Source organism: Sebastes umbrosus, chromosome 11 (assembly GCF_015220745.1).
Source record: "Sebastes umbrosus isolate fSebUmb1 chromosome 11, fSebUmb1.pri, whole genome shotgun sequence".
Taxonomy (NCBI): Eukaryota; Metazoa; Chordata; class Actinopteri; order Perciformes; family Sebastidae; genus Sebastes; species Sebastes umbrosus.
This window is the reverse complement of record NC_051279.1, coordinates 4726135-4739484: the sequence shown is the minus strand read 5'-3', so window position 1 is coordinate 4739484 and position 13350 is coordinate 4726135. Positions and strand designations below refer to the sequence as shown.

Sequence of the window (13350 nt, the reverse complement as noted above, 5' to 3'; positions counted from 1 at the left end):
ATTTGCTCCGATCTGCCTACTGCAGCTTTAAGTAAAGGTTCTGAATACTTTTCCCATCCCTGGTCTTACCTGTATCATAGGTTGGGGATTCATATATATATATAAAACTTAAAAAACGTTATTACAGTCGTCACATACATACATGTGCACTGCATTAGACTTATATACTTAGACTATAAACTGTGTTACCTTCATCACAATGATCAAATGTTTTGCGGCTCCAGACAGATTTTTTTTTTTTTTTGCCTAAAATGTCTCTTTTGATAGTAAAGGTTGCTGACCCCTGCTATAGGCTATAATAATAAATTTAATGTATTTCTAATTACAGACCATGAATCTGTATGTGAAGAAGTTTTCCCCGGTTCTGCATACTTTAATAAAATTGTAAAAATAAATAAACAGATAAATATCTAATTTAAAGGTATCCGTTTTAATAGTAAATCCAGTTGCCTTTGACTCAGAGACAAAATACATTTTATAAAAGTCCTCAGCCAATAATAATTATTATTATTATAATAATAAAACACTGAATATAGATGTAGTCTATTGATGATTAGTTGATTGACAGAAAATTCAGCAGCAACTAATAAGAATGTCACTGCCACCTTTTCTTTTGTTTTAAGTGGTAAAATGAAGCCTATAAATAAGAATGGACGCAGAATAAACTACATTTATCTGGTGAATGATCAGTAAAGGGTTAAGTTAGTTTATAGCTCCCAGATGAGGGGGAGTACTTCAGGATGACTCAGGTTTCCTTCTTCCTGTTTTCCAAACAAACTGCGCAACAACAAGCAGCCAGACTTTGTTCTCCTCTAACAGACACAAACAGGTGAGTCCTTTTGTCATGATTGATTCAGCTTGTAAAGGAATCAATCCTTATTACCTTCATGGTGCTGTGCTGCTATAAACGAGAACTCAGACATGAAAACAACTCTGCTGATCGAGCAGCTCTTCAGTCTGTGAGAGAGGAAGACGGAGGCGTTAACTTCTCTTATTTACTTTATAAAAACGTTTCCTGACACACCTGACATCGACTGTTTTCCACCTGGTAGGTTACAGAGAAGTTTGAGTACTAAAGTATCTCAAACAGTTGGTTATTTAACTGTTTCCAGTCAAGTTATACGACGAGAACAGGCAGAAAAGTGGTGAAACAGATTCTAATAGAACAGCCCTGCAATCAATTCTACCTAATGAAGGTTTTAATGTTCAGTTCAAACTGTTTGAGAGGTGTTGAATCAACTTTAGAGTCATTTAGTATGGAGGACGGAACGTGCCAAAATTAAAAATGAATGAATAAATAAACATGCCATTAAATATACCAAAATAATATGAAACACACACATATATATATATATATATATATATAATCATTAATTAATTGATAAAACGCTACATAAATTGATATTTCTCTTTAATTTGCTTCTTCGTTAACCTTTGTATTAATTCTAGCTACTCTTCTATTTGATTTTCCATTTTATTTATTTATTAACTTTTAAATGTATTTATTAATGACCACATTATTTGCATAATGAGGCAGAAATGCATAAAGAAATGTAAAAAGAAGGATGCGTCAGCTGGACCTCAGTATTAGTTGACATCGTCTTTACCAAAGGACTGCGTCTGAACATTAAACATAGGTTATGATTTAATATTAAAGCTGCTGATAAACACACACGACCTAACTTGGATAGCTAATGCTTGCAGACGTTGTTACTCCCGAGTGATTAACTGTTACCATTTTATTAAAGGTCCCATATTGTAAAAAGTGAGATATACATGTCTTTTATATTATAAAGCAGGTTTAAGTGCTATATAAATACTGTTGAACTATCAAAGCGCTCAATATACGGAGAAACACACACAGCCCGTATTCAGAAATTGTGCGTTTGAAACAAGCCGTTAGGATTTCTGTCCATTTGTGATGTCACAAATATACAATAATTAGACCATTACACGGTTTTAAACATTAACATTCTAAATGTGTCCCAGTTTATATCCTGTTGCAGTGTATGTAAATAACATCAGCTGACAGGAAGTAAACATGGACCCAAGCTGTTGCCTAGCAACGCAATTCCGTTGCAATTCCGTTGAAATGCACTAAAACGGAGCGTTTCAGACAGAGGGTAAATACAGGCATATTCAGGCTGACAGTATGAGGAAAATAAACTTGGCAGTGTGAACTTACCAGAAAATCACTCCCAGATTCTCGACCACAGCAGCCATTTCATCCAGCCGAGACTGGAGACAGTCATTGCACATGTGAAACAGTGGGTCTGGAGGAATACTAGACAAACCTGCACACATACTTTAACGTTAAGATTCAGAAAATGAAACATTTCTGTGCTATCTTGTTTCTTTCAGTCTACAGGAGCAGGCAGGATGTCTGTGACCATGACCAAGGCTGAGGGGATCACTATGATCACTTTGACCTCTGACCCCCAAAGTTTTTGTCCTCCACTGTGCCAAATCTTCAAAGGCCTCTGCTACAGCCCCGTGCTCTGCTCTGTGTCTCAGCACCTGAGGAGGGTCCAGAGAAATTCTCAGTCCGTTCTGGGGGTGAGTTACAACCTTTATTATGTTTTAAGTTGCTCTGTGAACTTCTGCCTGTAAAGCTTTTTTTGTATGCTACATATTGCATGTTTTATTTAGTACTTTTTCTTTCCCCACTGATTTCCACTTTGAGTAACTAATTTGTTTTGGTGGAATAATTCAACTATAAACAAATAGTTGATCTCTGCCAGAAGCGGCACGTTATTGTCGTAATCACATTACAGTCAAATCTTTTAAGAGAGTTTTTGTAGGTAGAGTTCTGTTTTTAAAAACACCATGAAACCATGAGAGAAAGTGGTCCAATAACAATATGTTCTGCAACACAGGGTTGCTCTCCAGTGAACTTAAACCGTGTCACCTGGTGACTGTAGTTATACTGTACAGGTGTTTGTTGTTCATGCTGTGTTTCCTCCTCCGCAGGCTCTGCACATTATGGTTGGGTTGCTCAACATCGGCCTTGGAGTGATCCTCTGTAGCAGTCGCGGTGGCTCTTGGTATCTAATGGATAGTACCTTGTTTCCTTTTTGGTTGGGAGGATTGGTAAGCAAGCTAATGCAATTTTGTTATTTGTGTCATATCCAACAGTCCAACAGAATTTCCCTTAAAAAATGTACATCTGTATACTCCCAAGCCTCTCCCAAAGCTAGAGTGAAGTCAAATACAACTTTATTTGGGCTGTTCAGTTGATTCCAAGGAGATCCACCTAACAGATCTTAAGAATCAGAAACACTTTTATTGCCAAGTAGGTTTGCACGTGCAAGGAATTTGTCTTGGTGTTTTGTTGCATTACAGTAAACAGTGCAAAAGTCAAGAGGCATAACATAAAATAATAATGAAAATATTATTTATATATTATATTATTTATATATATTATATTTATTTATATATTTGTTTGTCTTTTTTCTCTCTAGTTCATGCTGTTTGGCACTATTTGCATTTTGTCTGAGAAGTGCCCGAGTCCATGTCTGGTGAGTAGTTCAGCTTTATAACATCCTCATGTTATCTGAAAAGGACTTCTTTCATTTTATTGTCCTCATGTATTCTTGTTTTCTTTCAAGGCCAATAAATTGGAGGAGCATTTGGTACTTGGTAGCAGGGTTATTATTCCAAACTACCGGACATATGTTTTAAATAGCCATATAATAGACAACATTTGACATAACTTGAAAATAAGTTAAATGAAGAAGCGGTCTAAAAAATAAAATGATAGACTGGTCGGTCCGAATTACGCGTTTGTCAAATTCAAAATAGTGTCAGGGCTGTTGCTATACCGAATAGTTTGAAGCTTCATTCATAACGTTGATATTCAAATTATTACTGTAATATTAATAACGTACTGAAACATTGCATGCAATAGTCCACCTTCTAGTCCCCTCCTTCTGTCTCTCCCTCTCAAACACGCACACACTCACAGCGAGCGATGAAACATACACCCCCACATTGTCTCACATGTACAGTATACTGTATGTGTTTTCATTGGAGAGGGCAGAATGTAGGTTCAGTGTCTTGCTCCAAGGCACTTTGGCAGAGTTGCTGGTGTTCTTAACATAAATAGCAGCCGGCTGCAGAGGGTGAGATAGTTGTTGCTTTTTAAATTCCATGAGGATTTATTGTCTGGTGTGTTTTTGTCTCTTTTATTTTAGGTCATCCTCAATGTGATCCTGAATCTAGCGGGAGTTGCTTTCGCCATTGCAGCCATCGTACTCTACAGCGTCAATATGGCAAACATATACATGTGGTGGATGTGTGGCGATGATAATTATTATAATTATAATTACCATTCAAGACACACTACTACAACTCCACCTCCTGGGGAGGAGATCATGAAGGAGAAATGCCTGGAGGGCAAAGAACTGGTTCTGGTAAGTGTGGAAAATGTCATCTCAGCGGTTAAAATGCAAGTTGTATAGCTGATGAGAGGAGAATAGAGGGCTTTAATTATTCTATAGATGTTGTCTACAGTAAGTAACCATCTGTGATTACCATTTACAGACTTTTACCTAGGTTATTATCAAGAACCTCTCAGAATGAGTTTACAACCGGCTTCACAGAGAATAAACGAATGAATATAAAACAGCGATAAATTGATTTGGCGATGAATTAATTAGTCCATTAACAAAAAATTAAGTGACTAGGATCATTCTTTTATTTGTAAGGCAACATCAGGTTTGACTTAAACATTGCTTTCCTAACTTTAAAACAAAATGTAACAAATAATTGCATAAATATGTTTTACTGAATTGTTATTTATTATTCAAATAATAAATTGTACACCTACAACCTGGTAAAAAATCCAAAATTAACAGGAAATGCAGTTCAACTGTAAACCTTTTTAATGCAACAACAAGTTGGTCAAAACTTAAATAGCAATTCAAATTCCAGTACATAATATATATACAATTGAATAGATCGGCCCTATTATCATCGATACCCGATCCAGCTGTTTGAGTCAGTATCAGCCCGATATCCAATCCGGTATCGGTATCAGCGCTTCCCTAATTACTTTTTTTTTGCACAAAACAAGCAATAAAAAGACGTCACCTTTGGCTCAGAAATCATAAAAAATAGGACATATTTCAAGGAAATGGGTCAAGTAAGAACAAATGTGTTTAAATATTTTAAAGTAAACATGTTTTTGTGTCCTGCCAGATGCTGTTGAGAAGCATGCATGCTGTGCTGATTGTCCTGTCAGTCCTGGAGCTCTGCCTCGTCATCAGCTCTGCCGTCCTGGGGATCAAGGCTCTGAGGAGCCGTGAGGACGGAGAAAAGAAGGTAAACTTTCCAAAATCACATCTTATTGTTAAACATGTTGTTTAACGGTAAAGCTTTACTGATATTATTCTCCTCTTTTAGAAGATTGGTGACCCAGAACTCTACAAACCACTGCTGGAGGAAGTCACCAGTAACCCTGCGGCCTAAAATCCGCTTTGTGCTGTCAGATATCAGGTACTATAATCCTGTGCATATATACCATTGACTGTATGTACTGTAACGTCAATGATTTACACAAATTCAGCTGTCTCTGACAAACGTCTGGGTCCTTTCCTACAAGGGATGCTTACAAATATTTTGCACTTATATTTTATTATATTATTTTTGATAATAATCTGCACTAAATTGTATATGCTGCTTTCCATTTCATTCTCTGTGGATGTTTTTAAAAACTGTTCCTGTTGATTTTGATTTTCTATCAGTGTGTTTGTAGGTAAAAGGGAGGTTCATGCACATCTGTGTGACGGACACACACATCGATCGGCTGATAGGGTTTTTATTTGCTATTTTACGTTATGAAGCCATGTTTAAAAAGTTAAATTAATCAAAACGATTGACTGTTACATATATTTTGGTATATTTCTGCTCTGTACTTTATATTAAACCTGAAAGCGGTATTGAGAAATTGAATCCGTTCAGTAGTCTAGTTGTGCTCTTTGTGTAGAAATACAAATGATAATTATAAAGAGAAGTGTGGGTTGAAGGTCATTATATTCCTCTTTTTCTAAATGCTTTTTCTGGACAAATAAAAGTTAAATAAAATGATTAAAGTCTGCTCAGCAGTGTCAATCCAGCTGATGTGAACATCCTGTCGGTTTACCTGTAATAGAATATTATAATATATAATATATGCTGTATGTATATGTTCTTACTCCTGAGCCGTGGTAACGGTATAGTTTTGAAGTACTCGTATATATGATACTTTATAGTTCATTTTATAAAAATTACTTTTTTTAATCATATTTGCTCCGATCTGCCTACTGCAGCTTTAAGTAAAGGTTCTGAATACTTTTCCCATCCCTGGTCTTACCTGTATCATAGGTTGGGGATTCATATATATATATAAAACTTAAAAAACTTTTCTCACAGTCGTCACATACATACATGTGCACTGCATTAGACTTATATACTTAGACTATAAACTGTGTTACCTTCATCACAATGATCAAATGTTTTGCGGCTCCAGACAGATTTTTTTTTTTTTTGCCTAAAATGTCTCTTTTGATAGTAAAGGTTGCTGACCCCTGGTATAGGCTATAATAATTAATTTAATGTATTTCTAATTACAAACCATGAATCTGTATGTGCAGAAGTTTTCCCCGGTTCTGCATACTTTAATAAAATTGTAAAAATAAATAAATAAACAGATAAATATTTAATTTAAAGGTATCTGTTTTAATAGTAAATCCAGTTGCCTTTGACTCAGAGACAAAATACATTTTATAAAAGTCCTCAGCCAATAATAATTATTATTATTATAATAATAAAACACTGAATATAGATGTAGTCTATTGATGATTAGTTGATTGACAGAAAATTCAGCAGCAACTAATAAGAATGTCACTGCCACCTTTTCTTTTGTTTTAAGTCTTAAAATGAAGCCTATAAATAAGAATGTACGCAGAATAAACTACATTTATCTGGTGAATGATCAGTAAAGGGTTAAGTTAGTTTATAGCTCCCAGATGAGGGGGAGTACTTCAGGATGACTCAGGTTTCCTTCTTCCTGTTTTCCAAACAAACTGCGCAACAACAAGCAGCCAGACTTTGTTCTCCTCTAACAGACACAAACAGGTGAGTCCTTTTGTCATGATTGATTCAGCTTGTAAAGGAATCAATCCTTATTACCTTCATGGTGCTGTGCTGCTATAAACGAGAACTCAGACATGAAAGACATTCAAAGCTCATCCAGTGTGTTAAATGGATCAATATTTGTAGTTTGAATCCACAGGAGGATGTTGAAACTTCTTGGCAACTTATCAGGAGAGAAAACGTGAATGTCAGGAGGGTATTAAACGATAAAAACACGACTTAATCGAATGGAGTTGAGGGAGATTTGTAATAAAAACAATACAACTAAAATCCAAGATGACGTCTTCTTCGTTCACTGTGCTGCCTGTTGGTGGATGGAAGCTCTATTACTACAATACTGCTGTAGGATTATATTAAACTATTGTAATATTTAACCAAAAAAATTATTATTAGCTCTTTTTCTTAGTAAATTTGAAGAATAAAGTCATAATATTATAAAGTAGTATTTTTGTGTTATTTTCTTTTTTTCTTGTAAAGTTACGACTTTATTCTCGTTATATAATGACTTTTTTCTCGTAATATTATGACATTATTCTCAAAATATGACAATTTTTTTCTCGTAAAGTTATGACTTTATTCTCGTAATATTACAACTTTTTTTCTTGTAATATTATAACATTCTCAAAATATTACCACTTTTTTCTCGTAATATTATGACATTATTCTCAAAATATGACAATTTTTTCTCGTAATATTATGACATTATTTTCGTTATATTACGACTTTTTTTTCGTAATATTATGACATTATTCACAAAATATGACCATTTTTTTCTCGTAAAGTTATGACTTTATTCTTGTAACATTACAACTTTTTTTTGTTACGTTTATTCCAATGAGATGTTGTTATTGTTGTTAGTCATGTAATATATAATTTTAAAGCTGTTTTTGTGCTCTTTATGCTGCTCTTTATGTGCATATCAGATATAAATGAAGTTAGTTATAAGGGCATTTGGAGTGGCATTCAGAATTTGCCCCATGGCAGTCTTAGAGGTCAAAATGCACTATAATCGTGCTGCCAGCCCATTAAACATCACAATAATAATAATTGCATTTAAAAAAAATTCTGTGTAAATTCACATCAGCAACAGGAGGACATGTCACATACCACTATTTCAATGCACTATAGTGGAAACTGTGTTGCGCACATCAAGTTTAACAGCCCTAGTTGCAACAGTTAGGGGTTTGCGAACTTGGCAGTGTGAGCTTACCAGAAAATCACTCCCAGATTCTCGACCAGAGCGTCCATTTCATCCAGCCGAGACTGGAGCAAGTCATTGCACATGTGAAACAGTGGGTCTGGGGAATACTAGACAAACCTGCACACATAACTTTATGGCTAAATAATCAGCAACATCCACTATGACCCGATACGGTAAATTAAATGTTTCTGGTCTATCTTGTCTCTTTCAGTCTACAGGAGCGGGCAGGATGTCTGTGACCATGACCAAGGCTGAGGGGGTCACTGTGATCACTTTGACCTCTGACCCCCAAAGTTTTTGTCCTCCACTGTGTCAAATCTTCAAAGTCCTTTGCTGCAACCCCGTGTGCTGCTCTATGTCTCAGCACCTGAGGACGGTCCAGAGAACTTCTCAGTCCGTACTGTGGGTGAGTTACAACCTTTATTATGTTTTAAGTTACTCTGTGAACTTCTGCTTTAAAGCTTTTGTGTGCTACATTGCATTAATACCTCCGCCAAGGCCAAAGGCCAAGGAAGGAGGTTATGTTTTCACCGGCGTTGGTTTGTTTGTTGGTTTGTTTGTTTGTTTGTTTGTTTGTTTGTTCGTCTGTTAGCAGGATTACTCCAAAAGTGACATTATTTGGAGGGGTGGGGTGTAGCACAATGAACAATTCATTACATTTTGGTGGCGATCCGGATCATGATCGGGATTCAGGAATATTTTGAAGGATTCCGATCAGCCTGAGCTTTAAAGGTCCCATATTGTAAAAAAGTGACATTTTCATGACTTTTATATTATAAAGCAGGTTTTAGTTCTACATAAATACTGTGAATGTATTGAAACCACTAATCCACAGAGAAACACACACAGCCCGTATTCAGAAACTGAGCTTTTGAAATAAGCCGCCAGGATTTCTGTCCATTTGTGATGTCACAAATCTACGATATTTAGACCATTTCTCAGTTTTAAATGTAAATATTCTAAATGTATCCCAGTTTATTTCCTGTTGCAGTGAATGTGAATGACATCAGCTGACAGGAAGTAAACATGGACCCAAACTGTTGCCTTGTAACGCAATTCCGTTGCAATTTCATTGAAATGTACTAAAACGGAGCGTTTCAGACAGAAGGTAAATACAGGTATATTCAAGCAGACAGCATGAGGAAAATAAAGTTTTTTTTAAACATTAAAGTATGTAAACATGTTCTAGTAGAAACACAATATACAAGTATGAACCTGAAAATTATCATAATATGGGACCTTTAAAACCACAGGGTATAACACATGCGCAGTGTAGCTGATGACGCGTTGATGATGCATGACCCCACCGCCTTCTGAGAGCAGAGAGATACGTGTGTGGATGTGTTTGCGGGAGCTGCTGGCCGTCCGTGGTGAGAAAGAACAAAGCTGTAGCTGACGGGATGACAGACAACGTAGTGTAACGTTATACAGACATAACAAGGCTGCTGAATGAGAGAGGCATCTGCCGATACGTTACACGGGAACACGCCGTGTTAATAATAAGCCGACCACCTCACGAGCTGTGATCTGTTTTTAAAGTCACGTGTTGGCGGAGGTCTGCGCTCTCCAAGTGCCATTCTAGTTTATTTAGTATTTTTGCTTTCCTCACTCAATTCAGATTTCAACTTTGACTAACTATTTGGTTTAGGTGGAGTTTTTGTTGGTAGAGTTCTGTTTAAATAGGAAAACTGCATTTAGAAAACACCATGAAACCATGAGAGAAACCGGTCCAATAACAATATGTTCTGCACCACAGGGTTGCTCTCCAGTGAACTTAAACAGTGACACCTGGTGACTGTAGTTTTACTGTACAGGTGTTTGTTGTTCATGCTGTGTTTCCTCCTCCGCAGGCTCTTCACATCATGGTTGGGTTGCTCAACATTGGCCTTGGAGCGATCCTTCTCAGCAACCGTGGTGACATATTTCCTTTTTGGCTCGGAGCAGTGGTAAGCAAGCTCAGGGATAGACGCCGATATTTTGAAGCACTGGCCCCTAAATCTGGTGACCAAAGTACATTTTTGGTGGCCCAAAAGTAAACGTATGTAAAAACAATACAGAAAAGGCAATTTAACGCAACTTACCCTAGCCTTCCTTAACTGTGACATTAACAGAATAAACATATATATGAATTATTTATTTAAATTTAAAAATCAAGTTCTTTGTTCTCTCACAGACTCTACAAAATATTTTTTGCATAAAAACACACAATTCAAATGATTAGAAAATAAATGATTGTATTTTTATGTAAATATTTGCTTTGATTAAGAAAATCTTTGCATTTTTAATCATGTGTTATAAGCTGCTTAGAGCTAATGTTAGGAAGTTAAACAGCTCATAATTCTCTCTCTATTATCTATTTTATATTGCTGTGAAATCATCTCATTCAAACAACTGGATTTATTCAAGTTTCTCAACCAAAAATTTACAATTTACAAGATTACATTAGAACGCATCATGATAATGTTATAATTTACCTTTGCTCAATACTAATTTTTACTTAATTGTACTTGAATGCATCATAACTCAATGGAACCTCCGTAAGTTAACTGTTAGCTCTGTTATTTAGCTGAGCAGTGAAATACTAGAACTTATAACACTATCATGATACATTCAAGTGTAATCTTGTAAAATGTAATTTTTAGTGAGAAACTTGTGTTTTTCAAACTTTTGTGTTTTCACAGCACTATAAAACAGACAATAGAGAGGGAAATATGACCTGTTTAACGTCCTAACACTAGCTCGAAGCAGCTTATTCATCATATACATCATTAAAACTGCTGGTGCCAAGATTTTTTTTAATCAAAGCAAATAAAAAGCAATCATTTATATCCTAATCATCATTTGAATTGTGTTTTTATGCAAATAACCGCCATACATGAATCCGAACACTAGAATTTACCATGCATATGTTTTTTTGTATAAGATATATTGAACATTTAATGATATCAAATCTAAAATGTCATTCCTTCATTTAGCACATCGATTTTAAAAGTGGCAGTAGAAATTTCTGAGTGGTCAATTAAAAATAAAATAGTGGCAGGCAGTGAAAAAAGTTAATTTCAAGAGGCATAATATAAAATAGGAGATTTTACATTATGAGAAATATGTAAAAATGTATCTGGTTTTAAAGTGGAAGAGCTGTACAGTTTTGTGCAGGAATGTGCAAAATATTGACCAGAAGATGGGCAAAAGTTGACAGTGTGAAGTATAAAATACAAAGAATATGTGCATGTGGGGAGACAGTAAAGATGTGCGTTGATATAACGCATAACGACTGTCATACAGGACAGTCTGGATACACACTCTAAGCTCATTTTGAAGTGTCAAATGACATGAAATCCTTAAAAATCACTAGAGATTCCCGGAGCCGGTCCTAAGGATCGGTATCAAGTCTGTTATTTTACATATTAATCTCTTAATTCTCAGATGACATTGATAAGAACTGGCTGCTTTGTGTCTTGTCTGCTACTGTGAGCACATGATGAGGGTTACTTAGTTTCCCTCTTGGTAGGCAAAATGCTGTCAAAGATACTAGAAATGACAGATATGAATTTTAATGTTTGTGTGGAAGAATGAACATTTAAAGATTTGTTTTTTTAATCTTTTCTCTCTCTAGTTTGTGTTGTTTGGCATTATTGGCATTTTGTCTAAGAAGTACCCCAGTCCATGTCTGGTGAGTAGTTCAGCTTTATAACACCTTAATATGACTTCATTTTATTGTCATTCTCGTTTTATTTCAAGGTTCTGAAAGAGTTGTTAACATAAATAGCATATAACATATTAATATTAGCTTATTAAATTCCATGAGGATTTATTGCCTGGTGTGTTTTTCTCTTTTTTATTTTAGGTCATCGTAAATGTGATTCTGAATCTAGCAGGAGTTGGTTTTACCATTGCAGCCATCGTACTCTACAGCCTCAATATAGCATACACAGGGATGTGGTGGATGTGTGAAAATTACGATTATCATTACTATTCAGGCGACAGACACGCTGCATTTCCATCTCCTGGGGAGAAGATCATGACGGAGAAATGCCAGGAGGGCAAAGAACTGGTTCTGGTAAGTGTGGAAAAGTTGTATGACTGATGAATGGAGAATAGAGGGCTTTAATTATTTTACAGATATTGTCTTAAAAGTTATCATACCTGATTACCATTTACAGACTTACATCAAGGTTATTATGAAGAACCTCTCGGAATAAGTTTGCAACCGGCTTCACAGAAAATAAAATAAAAAATAAAAAACAGTGATAAATTGATTGAGGGATGAATTAATTAGTCCATCAACCAAAAATAATCACCAACAATTTTATTAATAAAATAATTTATAACAATTATAACAATTCAAGTATATCTGGACAATTGTTCATATTTCTCATTTCGCCAGAGTTTGCTCGCTAGCTGCATGTTAGGAAGAGGTTTTTTTTCATTTGTAGGAGAACAATAGTCAGACATGCTGAATGCAGCATTCACACAATTATGAGGTGAGGTCTCCATTTCATTTCCCTTTGTGAACACAATGCAGCCCAAAATAAACAATTAGAAATCATAAAAAAAAGAAGCGACGTTTGAAGGAAATGGGTCAAAAGTAAGAACAAATGTGTTTAAATATTTTAAAGTAAACATGTTTTTGTGTCCTGCCAGATGCTGATGAGAAGCATGAATGTTGTGCTGATTGTCCTGTCAGCCCTGGAGCTCTGCCTCGTCATCAGCTCTGCCGTCCTGGGGATCAAGGCTCTGAGGAGCCGTGAGGACGGAGAAAAGAAGGTAAACTTTCCAAAATCACATCTTATTGTTAAACATGTTGGTTAACAATAAAGCTTTACTGATATTATTATCCTCTTTTAGAAGATTGGTGACCCAGAACTCTACAAACCACTGCTGGAGGAAGTCACCAGTAATCCCGCGGCCTAAAATCTGCTTTGTGCTGTCAGTTATCAGGTACTATAATCCTGTGCATATATACCATTGACTGTATGTACTGTAACGTCAATGATTTACACAAATTCAGCTGT

General features: G+C 35.7%; 2 protein-coding genes across 4 annotated transcripts; both read left to right on the top strand.

Annotated features, from left to right (window-relative positions):
• The first annotated feature begins 712 nt into the window (after positions 1-712).
• LOC119496786 (transmembrane protein 176B-like) lies at positions 713-6115 on the top strand. 2 transcript variants are annotated; one of them, XM_037784345.1, is made up of 7 exons: positions 713-829; positions 2362-2556; positions 2971-3090; positions 3462-3518; positions 4194-4412; positions 5200-5322; positions 5407-6115. In XM_037784345.1, the coding sequence occupies exons 2-7, from the start codon at positions 2380-2382 to the stop codon at positions 5467-5469; spliced, it is 759 nt and encodes a 252-aa protein (XP_037640273.1). In that variant the 5' UTR covers positions 713-829; positions 2362-2379; the 3' UTR covers positions 5470-6115. The 2 variants fall into 2 exon arrangements, with proteins under 2 accessions (XP_037640273.1, XP_037640272.1); XM_037784344.1 differs by having other exon boundaries at positions 714-829; positions 5404-6115.
• LOC119496787 lies at positions 899-13330 on the top strand. 2 transcript variants are annotated; one of them, XM_037784348.1, is made up of 7 exons: positions 899-1048; positions 8547-8741; positions 10186-10281; positions 11952-12008; positions 12183-12395; positions 12980-13102; positions 13184-13330. In XM_037784348.1, the coding sequence occupies exons 2-7, from the start codon at positions 8565-8567 to the stop codon at positions 13247-13249; spliced, it is 732 nt and encodes a 243-aa protein (XP_037640276.1). In that variant the 5' UTR covers positions 899-1048; positions 8547-8564; the 3' UTR covers positions 13250-13330. The 2 variants fall into 2 exon arrangements, with proteins under 2 accessions (XP_037640276.1, XP_037640275.1); XM_037784347.1 differs by lacking the exon at positions 899-1048 and adding an exon at positions 6964-7116.
• Positions 13331-13350: the final 20 nt, after the last annotated feature.